Source organism: Prenolepis imparis, unplaced genomic scaffold, assembly GCF_030444845.1.
Source record: "Prenolepis imparis isolate NDT839.2.m4 unplaced genomic scaffold, iyPreImpa1.0 SCAF_1, whole genome shotgun sequence".
Classification (NCBI taxonomy): Eukaryota; Metazoa; Arthropoda; class Insecta; order Hymenoptera; family Formicidae; genus Prenolepis; species Prenolepis imparis.
Window position 1 is genome coordinate 485659 of NW_028141159.1, and position 18621 is coordinate 504279.

General features: G+C 34.4%; 4 protein-coding genes across 11 annotated transcripts; 2 read left to right on the top strand and 2 right to left on the bottom strand.

The window, feature by feature from the left end:
• The first annotated feature begins 1093 nt into the window (after positions 1–1093).
• Positions 1094–4095, top strand: LOC145940354 (protein FAM114A2). Of its 3 annotated transcripts, XM_083045434.1 has the most exons (6): positions 1099–1422; positions 1494–2195; positions 2277–2570; positions 2777–3381; positions 3466–3777; positions 3869–4095. In XM_083045434.1, the coding sequence occupies exons 2-6, from the start codon at positions 1514–1516 to the stop codon at positions 3941–3943; spliced, it is 1968 nt and encodes a 655-aa protein (XP_082901560.1). In that variant the 5' UTR covers positions 1099–1422; positions 1494–1513; the 3' UTR covers positions 3944–4095. The 3 variants fall into 3 exon arrangements, with proteins under 3 accessions (XP_082901541.1, XP_082901550.1, XP_082901560.1); XM_083045415.1 differs by having other exon boundaries at positions 1094–1422; positions 1494–2570; XM_083045424.1 differs by having other exon boundaries at positions 1094–1407; positions 1494–2570.
• A 420-nt stretch (positions 4096–4515) lies between these two features.
• Nup58 (nuclear pore complex protein Nup58) lies at positions 4516–7990 on the bottom strand. 5 transcript variants are annotated; one of them, XM_083045474.1, is made up of 8 exons: positions 7795–7990; positions 7250–7602; positions 6966–7173; positions 6527–6900; positions 6190–6414; positions 6040–6114; positions 5895–5918; positions 4806–4944 (listed from the first exon to the last, which is right to left on the bottom strand). In XM_083045474.1, the coding sequence occupies exons 1-7, from the start codon at positions 7860–7862 to the stop codon at positions 5902–5904; spliced, it is 1320 nt and encodes a 439-aa protein (XP_082901600.1). In that variant the 5' UTR covers positions 7863–7990; the 3' UTR covers positions 4806–4944; positions 5895–5901. The 5 variants fall into 5 exon arrangements, with proteins under 5 accessions (XP_082901573.1, XP_082901582.1, XP_082901600.1 ...); XM_083045466.1 differs by lacking the exon at positions 5895–5918 and adding an exon at positions 5675–5713 and having other exon boundaries at positions 4809–4944; XM_083045447.1 differs by lacking the exon at positions 5895–5918 and having other exon boundaries at positions 4516–4944.
• Positions 7991–8412: 422 nt separating this feature from the next.
• Smsr (Sphingomyelin synthase related) lies at positions 8413–12388 on the bottom strand. The gene is made up of 6 exons (XM_083045519.1): positions 11827–12388; positions 11189–11517; positions 10778–11106; positions 10554–10697; positions 10302–10456; positions 8413–10185 (listed from the first exon to the last, which is right to left on the bottom strand). The coding sequence occupies exons 2-6, from the start codon at positions 11495–11497 to the stop codon at positions 9785–9787; spliced, it is 1338 nt and encodes a 445-aa protein (XP_082901645.1). The 5' UTR covers positions 11498–11517; positions 11827–12388; the 3' UTR covers positions 8413–9784.
• Positions 12389–13273: 885 nt separating this feature from the next.
• Sec63 (translocation protein Sec63) lies at positions 13274–18284 on the top strand. Of its 2 annotated transcripts, XM_083045496.1 has the most exons (12): positions 13274–13670; positions 14714–14816; positions 14941–15055; positions 15126–15231; positions 15545–15768; positions 15853–16014; positions 16128–16356; positions 16447–16592; positions 16684–16831; positions 16954–17446; positions 17555–17846; positions 17928–18284. In XM_083045496.1, exons 1-12 carry the CDS (start codon positions 13547–13549, stop codon positions 18066–18068), a joined length of 2283 nt encoding a protein of 760 aa, XP_082901622.1. In that variant the 5' UTR covers positions 13274–13546; the 3' UTR covers positions 18069–18284. The 2 variants fall into 2 exon arrangements, with proteins under 2 accessions (XP_082901622.1, XP_082901632.1); XM_083045506.1 differs by lacking the exons at positions 13274–13670; positions 14714–14816 and having other exon boundaries at positions 15114–15231.
• Positions 18285–18621: the final 337 nt, after the last annotated feature.

Sequence of the window (18621 nt, forward strand, 5' to 3'; positions counted from 1 at the left end):
CGCGAAATATAATGTAACACCAGTGTATTTTTATTCACGATAAATACGCGCGACGGACGATTTTCTCGTTTCCGACGATACTACCACCTCACGTCAGCTTCGAACATGCCGAGTGTTTGAGACATGCCACTGGACGTTCATGCCGTGCGCGAGTCTGGCAATACCTCTTGCTCTCTCTCTCTCTCTCTCTCTCTCTCTTCCTCTCTCTCTTCCTCCCGCTCGCGCTCTATCTCTTCTCGTCACTACACCCTCCTCTGACCCCCTCGCATCATCCCATACACCGCAAGAACGTCGCTGTCTCCCTCCACGATTCTCGAGCCGCGTTCCGTCTCCGTTTGACTCTCGACGTTCGTCTTCGTCGCTCACTCGTGCGTCGCCCTCTCCTTGTTTCACTCACCTCCACCGCGCTCAGTCATCTTCGATCCTCGTCACGCTCGCGTTCTTCTCTCTCTCTCTCTCTCTCCCACCGCCGCCGTGTGTCTCTGACCGCTCGGCGCACGAAAGGCAGCGGGAATAGACGAACGTATTGCCCTTTCGGCAGCTTTGCATATTTGCCGCTACGCCGCTCGAATGGCGCCACTGTACAACTCGTGGGCGCAGGTGCACCTCGAGATCGTTTTTTTGAGTACAAATACAGCAAGATGAATACGATGTTTTCTTGACAGATTGTAAAATCCTGAAAAATCGTGAAAATTTGAAATTAATTAATTTTTTTCCAAATCTGGCAAATTTAGTCTGCATCTTACGATTATGATTATTCGAGCGTTATTTACAAGGCTCCGATTGATATTTGATACTAAAAATGACGACGTTATAATAAAATTTTATTCGAAGAATCAAACTTTAGACGCGCAAATACATATATAACGAAACATTAACTGTATGAATAAAAAAAGTACAGAAATATTAAGAGATTGAATATGTAAATTTACTGTTTCCTCTCCCTTTTACCTCGAGAAAGAAAAGCGTACGATACATATTTAGAGTGGCATATGATCCATTTGTTTTAGTTACACTTTGCTTTTTTCTTCTTTTCAACCTTCAAGCTGCATATACGACGCGATCTCGTATTGTAAATATATATACGTGTATACGTAAAGTGCAGCTGCAAAGAATGGACCCACACACTTGAACGCAGCCCTGAACCAATCCCGTCGCATGCGCAATAATCTCCGCTAATGCCACGAAGGCGTATGCGAATTTGACGTGCCAGACATGCCTCTCCGATGACTTTGTCATCCACGTGACTGTGATGTTTCGCACGTAATACATACAAACAACACACACACATCTATATATATATATATATATATATATATATGTTTATATACATATGTATGTATAATAAATTGGAACATATGTCAATGAGTGTTTGCTCCTTGCTGCTGAACAAGTTTTAACCTTCAGGTTTGTGAAATCAAGGTATCGACATAGTTTTGCAAATTTATTTTTAATCTTTTATCTTGGATGTAAAATTATGTATTATTTTTAAGGATATAAACTTTAACGAGAGATGGTAACGTCCGATAGCGACACCGACTTTGAAAGCGCTGACGAGGAGTTAGGTCGTGGTGGGTCTCCTAAGAAGAACATCCAAACAACTTATTGGACACCGTCGACGGTTGATTCCGAGTCGGACGATGATACCGAATTCGTCCAACACGCGCCTTACAAAAGTTCAAATTGGCGGAGAAGACCCGCGACTTTCCGAAAGACCGCAACACCGATTGGAGGAACAGGTCAAGAGACATCAGTCGAGGATAAGCATGATAAAATTGATAGTGGTGTCAAAGTTGAAGGCGATATACGTATTACCGAGTCAGTAGAGCCTTTTAATAACCAGGAGAACACATCATCCATTACATTGAGGAAATCACCATTATCAATTTCTGCGATATCAGTAAAAGATAAAAATACTGAATTAATGGCAGAAAACAATACGGGTGTAAAATCAGATGATGCCATGCCTAAAGTAGAAGCGACAAAGGCTGAAAAAGCCTCTGAGTTATTGCAACAACAAAACTTGTCTCATCGATTGGGTACAAAGAAATTGGCAACTAGAATTACAAAGGATAGCGACGATAAAAGTACAGAGAATCAATGTTTGAATAAAAGATCTCAATCTAGCGAAGATACAGAATGTGGATTGCAAAAAGATAAAAATCAACCAGAAGATGATGAGTCTAAACCAACAGGTATAAATGATTTGTTAGAAATGGACATTCCAGAGGAATTAAAGTCAAATAAAAAATTTAAAGAAGTTTTTTATCATGAAGGTTGGGAAGATCTTGAGAATGATATCGAATTGCCCGACGAATTAACGGAAGAGAAATTAGAACCTGTGTTGGAGAGATTGTCCTTGACAAGCAAAGAATCGGAAAGCTCTTTAGGAAATTGGAGTAGTTGGGGAAATTGGGGTGTAACTTCGTTACTTAATACAGCTACGGCAAGTGTTTCTACTCTGACTACTCATGTGTCTCAAGGATTTACACTTTTGGAAGGTACAATAGGGATGCAGGACTCTAGAGAATTGACAGAAATAAAGCAGGACGAAACTGCTGCACTTGATGGTACAGTACCTAGTATAAATATTATACATATAATACTTTGCTTTTTCTACATATTTTAATTATATATAATTTTTTATTTATATGTAGCACAAATATCTCATTTTTTATTAGGTATAACTCAATTGCATATGTAAAGATAAGTTGATAGATAGCAGTCAATGTATAAGAATCGTTTCGACTAAAATTTGTCAATTTTGTATTAATAGATGCAGAATTGGAATCACAAGAGAAGGAAAATCAATCATATGGTGCGTTTGGATTCGGAAATTTGATATCAGGAGTATCCTCAATTACAAAACTGGTTGAATCTACTGGTAGCAAAGTTATGACAGGTGGTTTAGATACATTGGAGGCTATCGGGAAGAAAACGATGGAAGTATTGCAAGAGGGTGATCCTGGATTTAAAAAGAAAAGAGCCTTTTTCATGAACGAGCCTGAGAAGCCAAATTTATCGCAAATTCTTAGAGAAGCAAAGGAAAAAGCCGAAACTGAGCAAAAAACAATCGAGGAGCGCCAATTGGCGAGGAAAGTGCATTTCGAGAGTCTTTTCGACGATTATCAAGGACTCGTTCACTTGGAAGCTCTAGAAATATTATCGAAACAAAGCAATATGAAAATTCAGCAACATTTAATCGAATTGGACGCGAACGAATTGACTTCCGTGCAAGAAACATTGGACGAGATCGAACAACTTTGTAATTTGAATGACGTGGATGATGAAGATGATAAAAATAATAAAGACTTGAAAGACAGATTGGAGACCGCTTGTCACGATCTTAGTGTCGATATTACTTACGAAAAGTTATATAATGTAAGAAATTTAGCTAGTAGTAGCAGCAATAATAAATTTTATTTATTATCACGTTGCAAATACTCGAATAACGAATATTTTCAGGTTTGGACAGAAACGAAAAATTATCTCGCATCAACGCATACAGATCAGGAAATCTTTCAGAATGCTATATCAACCCTGGCACAGTTTACAGCCTTTTCCATAGAAAGATTTCATAAAACGGCAGAATTACTGTTAATCAAAGAACGACGCAGTACCGTCAACGAAGCCGACGCCTTGGTGCAACTTACCAATATTCTGTCTGATCAGATTAGCGTATTAACCAATTTATTCTACGATGCATTACACAAATTTGCTGAGACTATGGAAAAACCGAATAATATTGAAGCGAATTTGGAAAGGATTTCGTCAGAAGTAAGTTCTCTGTTGAATATAATTCGTGTAGACTATATATACATATATACACAATAATTATAATACTAAAAAACTTATTTTTTTCACACAGGCGTGTAATGCGAATTCATATATTCAAGATGCCTTTAAACTCCTCATCCCTATTCTACAAGTTGGTGCAATTTGATGAAATATAATAAAAATGTAAAGAAATTTTTTATACTTTATATTAAATCTAGATGTGTAAAGCCCCTTGCACAATGCCAGGCAACAGGCAGTAGGAACAGGAAATAAAAAATATCCACCAATAAAAGCAGGGAATAATATCTATTCCCTGCTCTTATTGGTGGATATTTTCTATTTCCTGTTCCTATTGCCTGTTGCCTAGCATTGTGCGAGGGGCTTAAGACTAAATATAGTCTACAAATAACTTTCGACCTAAGTGTAGATTATAGCGACTTCACTTCACAAATATTTTCTATTTTATCCTTTCATTTATATTCAAAAGAGGGACCAACTTATTAGCTCAATGTATTTACATGTATGTTTATTATTATATGCTGTTATTAATCTTTATAATATTTTGTTATAGTTGAACACAAAAAAATAGATATACATTTATAATCATAAATAAACAAGAATATTAATTTAATAGATATAATAAAGTTGAGCAGATAATAATAGAAAATTATTTCAATATACGTACTCTCCCTCTAGAACGTTATTTCTCTTGAAATTAAACTTTAGATATTTGGTAAAATAAAAGTATGAAAATTAATATAAGATATAGAATATTTGTAACGTAAGGTATGAATTTAAAGTGTGTCACAGATTACATTTTAATGTACAATGTATTAAAAAAACCAATTTAACAATGACACATTGATGATACAGCATTTGCTTTGATATCATCAATGATAAAGAAGACTTTACATATATTGAACTTGAACTGTAAAAAATTGCATAGGACATAAAAAATTACCATGTCTGAAACAAGCGATCAATGTTTCCCTCTTTTATTGCCAACGGGGGGCTTTTGTAGTTGAAAATTTGAGCTGCTTCCGTTTACTGGTAATGGTGCAGTCAAATTAATCGGCGCGTTAAAATTTAAGCTTGTTGTTGGCGGTTTCATTGACGAGCCTATAGCAATGTTAGTAGAAGACGATACCGGTGTCGAACTTTCCCAAACTGTAACAATATATTTATATCTCATTATTTTTTATTCATTTTATCGACATAGAGAGATAAAACATGTATAATAGCTAAAGCCATGGAATATTTTCTACACTTTATTAAAGATAATAAATGTTTATATTTTTGATAAACTATATTTCAGAGACACACACATTATAGAGCCAATTTTGTAATTTTATTATTATTTGTTAGAGATGTAATTGGTAGCCCATGTTTTCTTGACATTAATTGATATTTCTATTAAATCTGTTGGCACATTTAAAATTCATGTATTTAATTTAACAGTTTTTCGAGAAAACACTCCCAACTTTTCACCCCAAACTCGAGTTGCAGATATGTACATACTTTCAAAATCTTTACGTACATTCTGCAGAGTTTGTTTCAATCCGTGATCAATTTGATGATATATATTTCCTGATTAGTATCTATATTTGCAAGCATTTTACTATAAAATATGTATTAATAAAGCCAAAAGCAGTCAAAGCACATACATGTAAAGGCGCTATCATCTGTGTTAAGAAAGATGAATCTTTCGAGATAGCGTCTAAATGCAAAGTATAATATAAAAGTATTAAAAGATTAATAATCATCGCGATATAATCATTTATATAAAAGTTAACTGGTTATTCTGTGTAAGAGATTTATTTAGAGGTAAAAAAAAGCGTATTACCCCTTTTCCCGTCATTGACAATAACATAGAGAAATTGAAATAAAAATTTAATACCTCAACAATTAAACTATAGCCTCTATTTTCTCTTTTTTCCTGAAAAGGCAAAATAAAAGTCAAATCATACAAGTAAAAAAAAAAAAAAATAAATAAAAACTCAAAGTCGACAATATTCGTCAAATAAGAGAAAGAAAGGAAAGAAAAATAGATAAATTAATTGTAAACACTTGTTAGATCTATTTATTAGTAAACGGCGTTATATGTTAGTAAATTCTACCTCATAACTAGATCCACGCAAGACCTGAAGGTAGCAAATCTTTAGGGGGGAAGGGGGGCGATTAAAATCATTTCTTACAAGAAATCTCTTATTCGTAGCTCGAGGATATAGAATTACGAGAGAATCAACAACAAGACCTATTTACCTAAAGGATTTCGTGTTTCATAACTCGCCGGCCGGTTCGAGTTTAATGTCGTCGAGGACAAAAAGCTTTTATTTCCTGTAAGCATTAACCTCGTTTTTCAAGACTTACAATATTCAAGTTATTTCGAAATGTGCATAAAAATATTATTACCTGGTCCAAAGGGTGTGGGACCGCTCGTGATTCTTCCGATGCTGCTACGACTAGATTTACCGTTTGTCTTGATACTATCAAAAACGTTGGTGTTATCCTTCAATACGTATTTCCTGAAATTGAGATACTGTTCTTTTTGCTGCTGCACCTTGGCATGCACATTTTGCAATCGACCAGCAACCGCGACTAGAGACTCGTGAAGTTTATTCATGGCCATTGTCAATTCTAATGATGAAAAATGTGAATAAGTGCACGCGATTAAGAGTAATTCTAATCAAATTTTTAACCGAATGAATCTAACTAACAATAAATAATGAAAGAATCAAGAGAGACATACCCTGTGGAGTTAATGTTCTCGGCGCCATCATGGCCTGTATATGCTTTTCTGTTGTCTCAATTTGTGATCTAAATAACATCAAATCATGTTCAAAGCTTTCAGCTAATTCCATGAAAAATTGAAGAGGCGCATTATTTTCATATTGCAAGCCTGGTGGAGTGTCGTGAGTTCTTTGAGCTATTTCAGAGCTTTGCAACGCCTTTGCCGTATCTTGTTTCAGTTTATCAGCCGAAGAGCGGTCCCGTTGCACTGAACCGGATAAAGTAGACAAAATTTCCATTAGGGATGCTGTATCTTCCGCGCATCGATTCAACGGTCTCGCCGAACCCCTTGCGATATCTGAAGATAGGCCTTTCTGTATTTTTACAAACTCCCTATAAAATATAAATATCTCAGTATCGCATAAACACATCTTTTATGTATCGATCAAGATAATTACTTGAATTTATCTATTGTTTGCATAAGCTCGTTTGGCAGTAGATTTTCTTTGGCAGCTGTCGAACTACTATTTCCTTGAGAAAGGCCCTTATTGTTAACTGAAACATCTAAACCACCAAGTCCTTTGTTTGTATTAGTTGTAGTAGTGGCAGCGATTGTCGGTTTAGCGCCTAATAGAGTACTTCCACTGCCAGTCCCGAATAAAGAAGCTGCATATAAATGACAATATTAAGGGTAAATTTTATATTTTTAGGGCAAACAATAGAGATGACAGAATGTACGTACTATTGGTGGTGGGTGTACCAAAAGTTAAACTTCCAGTTGCCGTTGTATTAGATGTTGCGCCAAACGTTGGAGCGTTTGTCGTAGCTGGTGTGCCAAAATTAAGATTCGTAAACAAAGGCACGGATGTGGTAGGAGCGGGAAATAAACTGGGGGCAGTGGTCATTGTAGTAGCCGTATTAGTGCCTAGAATCAAACCGCTGCATTGCGCTTGCGTAGAGGTTGTTGCGCTACCAAATCCGAAATTAAGACCTATGGACGTCGTTGGAGCGGGCAAAGCGCCGAACGGTAATGTGTTGGACGTTGCGGTTGTGGTGCCGAACGAGGCGTTGCTCAAACCGAAGCCTGTTGCTGGTCTGGAAAACAAAAACAGTTGTGTGAGTTAATCAAACGCTTAACGTCTCTTTTCTTCTTTGCAGAAAATAATTTTATATCTAAATATTAAATAAATATTTAATGAGCGAGAAAATATATACTTTATCTTCATATTCATGAAATTATTGAAGCTACATTAATATATATAAATGCCGTTTGAAGGTTATATTTACTTTTGAGTCCCAAATCCAAAATTCGTGTTACTAGAGGTGACTGCTGGAGTTCCAAACGTGAATGACATATTGTTTATAACAAGCGTCACTATATCACCCCTGTAATAAATAATCTATTTACAATATAAATACGCGCCAAAATTGTCGTAACCTTTCTTTTTTATGTTAGTGACATACGCCATAAAACATGTACTGTACTGTATCATATAGACGACAAACTCTCATGAAGAATTTGCACCGCATCCGATATTTTGTAATTTCTAGAGATTTTAGCATGAGGTTACTAGATTAAATACCTCGTCGCGTCGGTGCTATTGGATAACATAAATGGCCACATATATATCGATATCAGACGCGATTCAAATTCAATTTATTCCCACACCTCATTTAGCGTCACATATTTATTATTAATATTTAATTATGCGTATATATTTCATTTCTTGGATCAGGAAATTTTGCTTTGGAATATTTATCGTCATTTTTTTTGCAATTACACAAATTAAGAAAACGAATATATTTGAGAAAAAACACGAATATTGATGCAATTATTCTGATAACATCTGTATATTCAGAAGATGAAGAGGATGATATATCAAGTGTACTGATAAAAAGTACATATTTTCTATTGAAATATTAATGTCTTTTATTTGTACATGCTATATTTTGTAACATCATCCGCAAATCAATCCAACTGTTTGATTCCGAACCAGGTCAGTATATATTGGTCGATGTAGCAAGAGAGTTACTGCTGTATAGTTTTGTGGAAGTATATAAACACCAACACTCAGGCACCATCGATATAAGTTATCAATACATAATCAGTACCTGTTAATGTTAACAGGATAAGCTAGTATTTATCACATAAGTAAAAAATAGATATGGATGAAAAAGCTATTATATATTCCTATAATAGTTTCTATATATAAGTACATAGAAACTATTTGTATAATTGTATATTGTACAGATATTTTTACAATATAAGTCATGGCAATATAGAGTATTTTCAGCCTCTGCTTAATGATACCACCATATCTATCTTTCTATATATAATGTATATTAAGTTATCAATTCTATCAGGTATCAGGAATGGATAGTGTTATATTATAACATATACTTTCTCATATAAATGTTGTATGATAGCAAAAACAAATTTTTTTTAAAGATGTCTAAGCTAGAAGTTCTAAAATATCGTTATCTTTAATATTATTATACTATTAACTTGGTCTCACCGTCAAAAATCATTCAACATTCCTGATAAAATGTGGGCTCTTTGTGAGTTATCACAATGTGCAATCGTTCCTTGATTCAACTTTCTTTTTGTATTATAAAAAAAGAAAACAAAAGTACTTATGAGCAATGTTACATGAACAATGTTATATGTATGTACAATTATAAAAAATAAGAAAGTCTTATAGATGATACAACATGCCTGGAAAATGCACGTTGAACCTTAGCATATTTTATACACTATGATCTGTCTTTGGAGGCTTTTTTCTTAATGAATAAATTATTATATACGTATAACTTCTATAATATAGAAGTTTTAACCTCATTATATATAATTAACTATATATTATAATATATAATTAACTATATATTATATTATTTTAATCTCTCTCGGTATCGTATAATATATATAATCATATCGCAAAAATAAATATCAGAATCAATATTATAATACATCTCGCTCAATATTATTTTAGCGTATAAACAGATTTGTCAAATAAACAGTCAATATTTTTAAAAGATAAATATATAGTATAGAGAATTACTTTTTTTGAATTTACATATCCTCATCTTTTTTGAATGGTAGAAATGTAATCTGTTTGAACGAATTGTCATTCATATCACATTTTTTACACATATATATAAATAATCACAATTGAGTAAGAAATCAATGAAGGATCTCCCGCACTACATATTTATCTTAAAAATACAACACACACAGAAATAAAAAAGAAAAAAAGAAAAAAAAAGAACTGGTTCGACGTTAGCGTTCTTTCTTTGTGCTGCTTAAACTGCCGTTTATGTTGCGTTGCGTTTTTCGGATATAAATCCAAGACCGTACGTATTGCCAAATATTCTTTCCTGTGCCCACTAAATTGCAAACTATCAAGGACGGCGATTCGAATTCATTAGGAACAATACCATCAACGGACGCTTCAAAAAAGCTAAATAATGGAAACCAAATTCTGGTTCTAATCGAATCGCGCTGCATCAATGCTTGATTATTCGCCAGAGTATGATAATAAAGGAACAATCGCGAAGTTATATAAAACGCTACAAAAACGTCAATGGAGTAATGCTCATGCGCCGCCAAGATGAAGAAAATACCGAACATATTGAGCATCCACGTGAAAGTATGCAGAAAATACAAGTGTCTCGGGGTATCTGTAATGAAAAGAAAAAAATTAAATAAAATAAAATAAAACATGTCAGAATATACAAGTATTTATAAATCTCTGCTTTTTTTGGCTGAAAAAAGTAAAATGATAAATATTACTTACATTCTGTAATGAAAAAGTTAAGCATAGTTAATGCCACCGTATGTCCACTAAACATGTAATCTCCACAAGTTCTGACACCCTGAATAGACATACCAGCACCCCGCCAAATAACATAAGCCATTGCTATTTTATTATACAGCTCGACATATGCAGCGCTAAAGAAAATATATCATAAATATATATTTGTATTTAAAGAGATAATGGGTGTATATTACAATATGCTCTACATCTCTCTCTCTCTCTTTTTCTCACCTTGACCAATCTTCATCCGGAACTTTGCGCGGTTGGCACTGTAGATGCGCACCCGGCACCGATAACGAAGTAATGAGCATTGTTACGCATCTCAGTAGGAAGACTGTACCCGACAGTGCAAAAAAGCGCCGTAGTAAAATAAATCTGTCGAGCATTTAATAAATTATTCACACTAATAAATTACATTCTTCCATAATTTTAAATAGACTTATCATTTTCTTTACCTATACTTGTGAAATATAAGCACAACGAGCCATATTGCAAAAAGCAGAGTTCCAGTGACTTCGCACATATCAAATGCCCAAGGGATATGAGGTACATTGTCTAAAAATATGTCTGGCAATGGAGGATATTTCTTCATATCAGGCACTCTGTCGTGGACAATAACCATCACAAAGGCAGTAATCCAGGTGACAATAAACAAATATCCTAAACTAATAATTGTTTTCCAAATTTCAGGTGGTAAATGAGAAGCATGTCCGTCCTCCGATACAGAAGCTGAATAAAACTCTTGCTCCATGGATCCCTCATTATTTGTACCAGTACTGGGCATCTAAAGTAAGATTATTTCAAATATAGTGTTTCATCCATCTCTCTGTCAAAAGGAATTAATTTGAAATGAAACTTCTCTTTACTTCATGTTTATTCTGTTGAGTATAAAAGTTTGGCGAAGGAAACAAATCCACATATCCCAGGTCGAATAAAACGGCGATATTATCCCTCTGCAATTGCTTTATAACGAGGTATAATTTTTTTATAGCACCAATCTTCTTTATATTTAAAATATTTGATTTTAAGTCTTCTTCTTTCAGTGTCAGCAGTACTTTTCCATCGATTTCGTGAGAATAAAATAAATCTGCGTATTCCTCGTAACCATTTTCTATGAGCCATATCTTTACGTCGGAGCATGTCCATTCGACGACGTTTCTCAACGTCATGTTCATGTTGTTGAAGTGTATTCACCCTGCATGAAGAACAACAAGTTTTAAATACATTTATATTATCGCAAACCAATTATATCTTATTATAACAAGTAAGTGACTTTGCGTTGTAGCACGCGCTCTGTCAATTATGTAGTCTAGTACGTTTTAAAAGTTTATATCGATACTTGAAAATGTGTAGTAAATGAAATGAGAGAAATTCTACGAGAAATGTCACACAAAGTCAAACACTTTGTCACAAAATGATGCCGGTTCGAGTTTAGGAGGCTACCTAGGCAGAGTATACCTTAACCTCGTGTTGCGAAAGCTATATAAATAAATAGCTTACTTACCTGAGGAAAGACTGTGCGCCGGATTCGTCGGTGATATCTTATCAAAACATTTTCGTGCGTTTAACGTGCATGTCACCGTGCCACCACGATTATTTTTATCACGGTAAATCATACGTATGGCAGTATTTACGTTAACAACGGAGCCATCGATCGCGATGTAGCGCGAATCGAGATCTACTAATTACCGGTACTGTAACCCGCGGCCTCATTTAGCGCTGCGCGATGCCCCGATGCAACAATGCGATATATAATATTTACGTCGCGGCGTTATTGCGCGAGAAATATTATTAGAGCGCGACTCTGAACGCGCTCGATATACCAAGGAAGGCCTGACTCGTTCTGGTGGTTAGCTATTGTTGCTGCTGCTTATGAGTGCTATATGCTGTTGTGTACGAGATCAAATGATAACAATATTCCTAGAATGACACACGATTCCAATAAGCGACAAAGCACAGGAAATGATTCACGCAGAAATAAACAAATTATTTGCCTCTTATTTTTCCATCTCCTTTGTGCGTATTTTCTTTCGCCTAACAATGTAAAATTACCACGTTATATCATATGACTTTTATATATATATATATTCATAACTCCTTTCAACAAAAAATTTACCATCATTTATTTATAAATTATTTATAATAGTTTGGAATAAGCGTTTAGAGTTTGAGCGAAGGATGAGAGAATAAAGAGATTGTCGAAAAATAAAAAAGGTATACAAATGCACATCACAAAATGCTAATTATAATTTTTTTCATATATTTTTATGCGTTGTAAAAGAATAACACTTGTGTTTACAACAAAATGTGCTATATAATGGAACAGCTGCTTTGATCGCAATCAAAAGTGCTGTACTTATAAGTCTCTTTATACACATATATGAAACAACCGCGGATATTATGAAATATTTTTCATCTCCCTTCCTTCTCTCTTTCTCGCCCTAGAATGGACAAATTTCACGCTACACGACAACGATGAGGATCGTTGTTTCCTATCTTTGAGCTGTCGCTTGTGTGCATGATACGCTTATTTGCGATGTTAAAAAACCGTATTAAAGAAACCGTTATTTAAAATGGCAGCTAGCGACGTTTGTTGCACGCTATACTTTTTCGTTTTTTTTTCTCCCGCGCTTCTTTTCCTCCAAAGCTCCAAAGTATCATCGTTTTATTTTACTTTTTTTATTTTAAACAAGAGAGAATGTAGGAGAAAATTTCAATACATGTATCATATTCAATTTAACATGACTATAAGATATAGATTTCTAATGCATAATTCCGCCTACATCTTATTTATCATTATTCGTCTGAAAACGACCATATTAGGCCGAGTGCTCTTTTTTTTTTCGTCGTGTCTGAGGGCGACGCGACGGGCCCTTGCACGTGTAACCCGATTTAAGGGTCGACGTCATCAACCGATCACCAAGTTCCAAGTTGAACAACATCCAGCAACCAACGCCAGCCGCCAGTCGTCAGTCGTCGCGCGTACGTCAGAGTCGATAGTGCGTGTCAGCCGAGTGAGCCGAGTGAGCCGAGTGAGCCGAGGTACTCGAGACTCGAGGTGCTGAGTTGGCAGTCTTGACAAGGCAGTTCCCCCGCTAACTGTTGATTTGCATGTCGTCCGTGTACAACATTCGCAGCGCGAGCCCGGATAATGTTACGAATGAATGTACTTAAACGGTCTATCACTTAAAATTAAAATAACGCCGCAGATACTTAAATGAGCGATGAGCGGACAGAAGTTCCAGTATGACGAGAGCGGAGGGACATTCTTTTACTTTCTGCTCTCTTTCTTGGCGTTACTGCTGGTACCCGGGACCTACTACCTCTGGCCACGTTGCCCGAAGCAAGGTTAGAGATCACAAGATGAGATGCAATTTTACAGATCAAGTCATTAACAATCAACGCGATGCCCACGTATACTCACTCGAGCACGATTCTCGGTTGTGCATCGTTCTCTATCTTTATTCGTCTTTGCATTCCTTTATCTCGTCTCGCCTCACCTCGCCTCACCTTGCCTCACCTTGCTTTACCTTGCTTCCTCTCTTCTGGGCCAATGTTGTATTCGTCCCTAATCTGATAAAACGAAAATATTTGAGCCGATTACTAGTGGAATTCTATATGTATAATATTAATATCTATATTAGTTCTCGTATTAATTGATTAATTTACAACATTACAAGTAATTACATTGTTGTGATATATACCTCTTTAGAAATTTACATTTATTACACTTACAAGATTTACACACATTTATAAGATTATCATATATATTACATAAAATTTGAAAATCACATATAGTCAGATTTTAATATTTACTTGTTTGTCGAGTATGCAAAAGTTTAGAAATGATTGAGTCTTTGCCTTTGCTTAATTGTTTAAAAAATGTATATTAATTTCAAGATTTTCTAGTATGTACAATAAAAATTCTATTAAAATTTATTTCCTATTCAGTTATAAGATCTATTGTAATAATTTTTAAACAATGTTGGCAATTTTATATGTAGAATTGAGATGTGCATATTAAGACGGACTGTGTCTTCAAATAATACACAGTGTGCAATAAAGGCAATTTACTAGTTTTTAAAATCTTTTATTTATTTAAGGAAAATATTTTAATAAATATATAGAGAAATTATGTATTTAATTTTACATATTCTTGAATCTTGTAACTGTAATAAAAAATTCTATATATACTTATTCCTATATATATAATTTTATTAAAAATATCCTTGTAATATATTATTCAAACAAATAGGCAAAGAATTTTTTTGTGATTAACATTGCTGATTAAATATAATAAATAATATTGAATTATAAAAATATCATGAAAATATCTCAAGATAAGTTTCATAATTTTTGTTGTGTGTTAATAATCTTTCTATTTTATTCAGATCCTGATCAGTTAGCCAAAGAATGTCAGTGTGATGGGTGCAAAAAGAAAAAAGTTATCCTCCAGGCAAATAAACCTTGGAAGGAAACCAAGGCCTTGTTTACGTAAGTTTTTATTATTTGTCACATATGTAAAAAATAATACATAAATCTATGATTTACATAGTTATATGTAAAAATTGTATGCTTGTTATCTTTTTATACTAATAAAATTATATTATTATTGTAGGAAATTTTTAATCATTCTGGGTTGGGCCATCTTGATATTATTAGCATATAAAGTATCCCAGTTTGATTATGAAATGGCCAACTTTGATCCATATGAGATACTAAATGTACCAGCTGTGAGTATAAAATTTGTATGCATAGCGGTTTGTTGCATAACAAAAATAAATGCTAAAGTTCCAATTGTAGGGTTCTTCACAAAGTGAAATTAGGAAAGCTTATCGCAAGCTTTCATTAATTCTTCATCCTGATAAAGAAACTGGAAATGAGAAGGCTTTTATGAAATTAACTAAAGGTAAAGAGCAACAAATAGGGAGATTGTGTGCACAGAACTGAAAAGATACAACACGATATATTCAACCATATTTTACAACATATTTGATAAATTTATAGCACATTGTACACAAATAGTAATACAACATGTAGAATGATCTATGATAGGGGTTGTGTTAGAATACCTGCACTTGAAATTAATCTTACAACGACTAAAAATTTAGCATCACATTTAATTCTTGAAAATTATTACACTGGTATCAAGTTGCCACTACTAATGCTCTAAATTTGGATGCACACAAGTTAACTGAATTTTTTTTTATTAACAAAAATAGCTTACCAAGCTTTAACGGATGATGAAGCACGAAAAAATTGGGAAAAATATGGAAATCCGGATGGTCCAGGGGCAATGAGTTTCGGTATAGCTTTACCTTCCTGGATTGTCGAAAAAGAGAATTCAGTGTGGGTTTTAGGACTCTATGCATTAGTGTTCATGGTTGCTTTACCAACGGTTGTAGGAATGTGGTGGTACAAGAGCATTCGCTACACTGGTGATCAAGTAATTGGCGTTTTTATATGCCAAAGTAAATCTTTATATGGTGACAAATTGTATACTAGTTATTATATGTATTTATATTTCTAGGTTCTCCTGACAACAACTGAGATGTATTACTTTTTCTTCGTGAAAACACCATCTATGTCGTTGAAGAGAGTCATCATGATTCTTGCCGCGTCCTTTGAATTTTTCAAAAAACGCAATGCAGAAATAATCGAGAGGCATACTGACGTTGAAGAAGTTCCTTCGGTAAATTTAATTGTATTTGGTACCTCAATGTTTTTCTTTATTATTTTTTAAACGAGTATATAACTAATTTATATATATATATATATATCTCTTTTTTCATATACCCATTTCAGCTTATCAAACAATTACCTAATTTGGGAGAGAAAAACAAAGAAGTACCACTATGCCATTTGTATTCAATTAAAGCTAGAGCCTTACTACATGCACATTTATCACGTATACCGCTCAATCCTGAGACACTAGATAAAGACAGACAGTATATTGTAAAAAAATGTCCATATTTGATTCAGGAAATGGTTGCCTGTGTCCATCAAGTTATACTTTTAGCTTATGCTAGGAGAGGTAAACGTTTATCTTCTTTTGAATAATAATATATATGATTTTATAACACATATGTAGAATAGATAACTAATGGAATTTTTTTTTTACAAGTACCACGGGTGCCAACTATAACAACTATAGAGAACTGTATGAAATTGTGTCCAATGATTGTCCAAGGGTTCTGGGAGTTTAAAAACCCTCTTCTTCAATTACCACACATAACTGAAGATAATTTAAAATACTTCCATGCAAAGAAGGTATTAATCTACCTGATAATGTTTTTATCATTATTAATGAAATTCACACACACTGATAATGTTTAGAAATAAATGTGTGACTTTTCTTTAGCGTCAAATCAAAAGTCTTCAACAATTTGCACAATTGAAAGGAGAAGAACGAAGACTGATACTTAGAAATTTGTCAGACAGCCAGTACGAAGATATTATGAAAATTCTCGGAAATATGCCGTACATAGACTTTAAAGTACGATCTGAAGGTAATTTAATCATTTTCTGTTTCTTTTATAAAGTATATTAAATACGTTTACATTGATTATAGTAAATGTGCGTTTTGTATAAAATATTATATTTTTTAACTTATTATATGTGTATTTTATAGTAATTGATGATGAGAATCCTACAGTCTACACTGCTGGTGCTATCGTAACTGTAACGGTATCACTAACGCGGAAAAATATGAAACATCTTTTTGGAGATGATTCCGTCAATGAACAAACGATGATTGACGATACTAAAGCTGGTGGTGAAGCAATCGATGAGGCCTCGGAGGAACAAAACCAATCAACGAAAGTTGCAAAGCCGGCGTGGCTTAAACAGAAGAAAGGTCAAAAGAAGTCACATAAAAAAGGTACCAACAAGAAACCCGCTCCTGCTAAAAATGTGCAGGCGCAGTCCCAAACTGTGGCCAATAATACTCAGCATAGCAATACTCCTAATGCGAGGAAGAAGGAGGATAAAATGGAGAAAGAGTCTTCCAAGGAAAAGCTGTCCGACGTTAGTGACAGCGAAGCCGAGAGCGATAGAAGCGATGACGAGGATAGTCATGACAAAAAGGACGCGTCTCTCGACGACGATGATACAGAATGGGAAAAGTAAGGAGAAGAAATATTAATTTTTTTTTAACATTGTATGTCAAATAATACATCACACATTACACTTTGTATGTACTTTATAAACACATTCTCTTGTCTTTCAAACAGATTCCAACAGAGAATATCCAAGCGAGAAAGAGTACTAGAGGGAAGGAGTAATCTATCGCACGAAGTGCATTGTCCGCTCTTTCCCGATGTTAAGCAAGAGTATTGGTGGGTCTATATCTGTGATCGCAAAAGTCAAACGCTGTTAACAACCCCTATACACGTCACGTCTTTAGCACAATTCGAAGAAGTGCAACTAAGATTCACAGCACCACGCTGGCCAGGCCTGTATACATTTACCGTGTGTTTACGTAGCGATTCGTATCTGGGTTTTGACCAAGCTCAAGATATTAAAGTGAGTAATTTAAAAACACAAGTAATATATGCAACAAATTTTTTTACAATTTACACGACATCGATTTGTATCTCCTTATAGTTGGACGTGAAGGAAGCGCCAGAAATCCCGACCGAGCATCCGCAATGGGACATCTCGGACGAAGAGACCGCAGAGGATGTGGATGCAGCTGATGAACATTCCGAGTTCACGACTGATGAGGACATTAGTGACAATGAATAATATCTGTTTCTCAGATATGTGATTGGAATAGATATTCTAAAAGTCCGCATTTTCCTCTTTTTTTATATTCTCGAAGTTAATGTACAATGGACTTTTATACACAGAATTGCATAATCGTTGATGTATGTGGACAATCTAGGAAAAAATAGTCTGGTGTGTAAGATTTGTCAGTGTGGAGAAAGTAATAGCGAATAAAGAACATAATATTTATTTTAACATTGTTGTTTAATCCTCAATTTGTGTGTGGATGCGTTTATTCCTCAATTAGTATGTATACAGGTTTTCTAATAAAATATATATATCTTATTGTATACATAAAACATTTATATTAAAATACATTTTTTCTCGTTAAAATTAAACATTTTTTTCCTTCACAATCCAGCAACGATAAACAAAAGTAACAGCATTAAAATCGGGACTGAGAGAAAGTATAGTAAAAAGTGTTTATGCACTATATACACACAAAAGATCACTCAACCGTTGCATTTTTTATTACAGAAGCCACAAACTTAAGCATTCGCTGATCCATTATAATACAAACAGTCTAACAGAA

Excerpts from the sequence above, each read along its gene's own strand:
- Smsr (XM_083045519.1), bottom strand. The coding sequence starts at position 11,497 with ATGAACATGACGTTGAGAAACGTCGTCGAATGGACATGCTCCGACGTA. Across the intron at positions 10,698-10,777 it reads CTTATATTTCACAAGTATAG|ATTTATTTTACTACGGCGCT; the intron begins GTAAAGAAAATG and ends AATGCTCGACAG. Across the intron at positions 10,186-10,301 it reads TAACTTTTTCATTACAGAAT|ATACCCCGAGACACTTGTAT; the intron begins GTAAGTAATATT and ends TTTTCATTACAG.
- Sec63 (XM_083045496.1), top strand. The coding sequence starts at position 13,547 with ATGAGCGGACAGAAGTTCCAGTATGACGAGAGCGGAGGGACATTCTTT. Across the intron at positions 16,593-16,683 it reads AATACTTCCATGCAAAGAAG|CGTCAAATCAAAAGTCTTCA; the intron begins GTATTAATCTAC and ends ACTTTTCTTTAG. Across the intron at positions 17,447-17,554 it reads GATGATACAGAATGGGAAAA|ATTCCAACAGAGAATATCCA; the intron begins GTAAGGAGAAGA and ends TCTTTCAAACAG.
- Nup58 (XM_083045447.1), bottom strand. The coding sequence starts at position 7,862 with ATGTCATTCACGTTTGGAACTCCAGCAGTCACCTCTAGTAACACGAAT. Across the intron at positions 6,901-6,965 it reads CAAACAATAGATAAATTCAA|GGAGTTTGTAAAAATACAGA; the intron begins GTAATTATCTTG and ends TATATTTTATAG. Across the intron at positions 6,415-6,526 it reads GAGAACATTAACTCCACAGG|AATTGACAATGGCCATGAAT; the intron begins GTATGTCTCTCT and ends TTTCATCATTAG.
- LOC145940354 (XM_083045415.1), top strand. The coding sequence starts at position 1,514 with ATGGTAACGTCCGATAGCGACACCGACTTTGAAAGCGCTGACGAGGAG. Across the intron at positions 3,382-3,465 it reads CTTACGAAAAGTTATATAAT|GTTTGGACAGAAACGAAAAA; the intron begins GTAAGAAATTTA and ends GAATATTTTCAG. Across the intron at positions 3,778-3,868 it reads TGGAAAGGATTTCGTCAGAA|GCGTGTAATGCGAATTCATA; the intron begins GTAAGTTCTCTG and ends TTTTTCACACAG.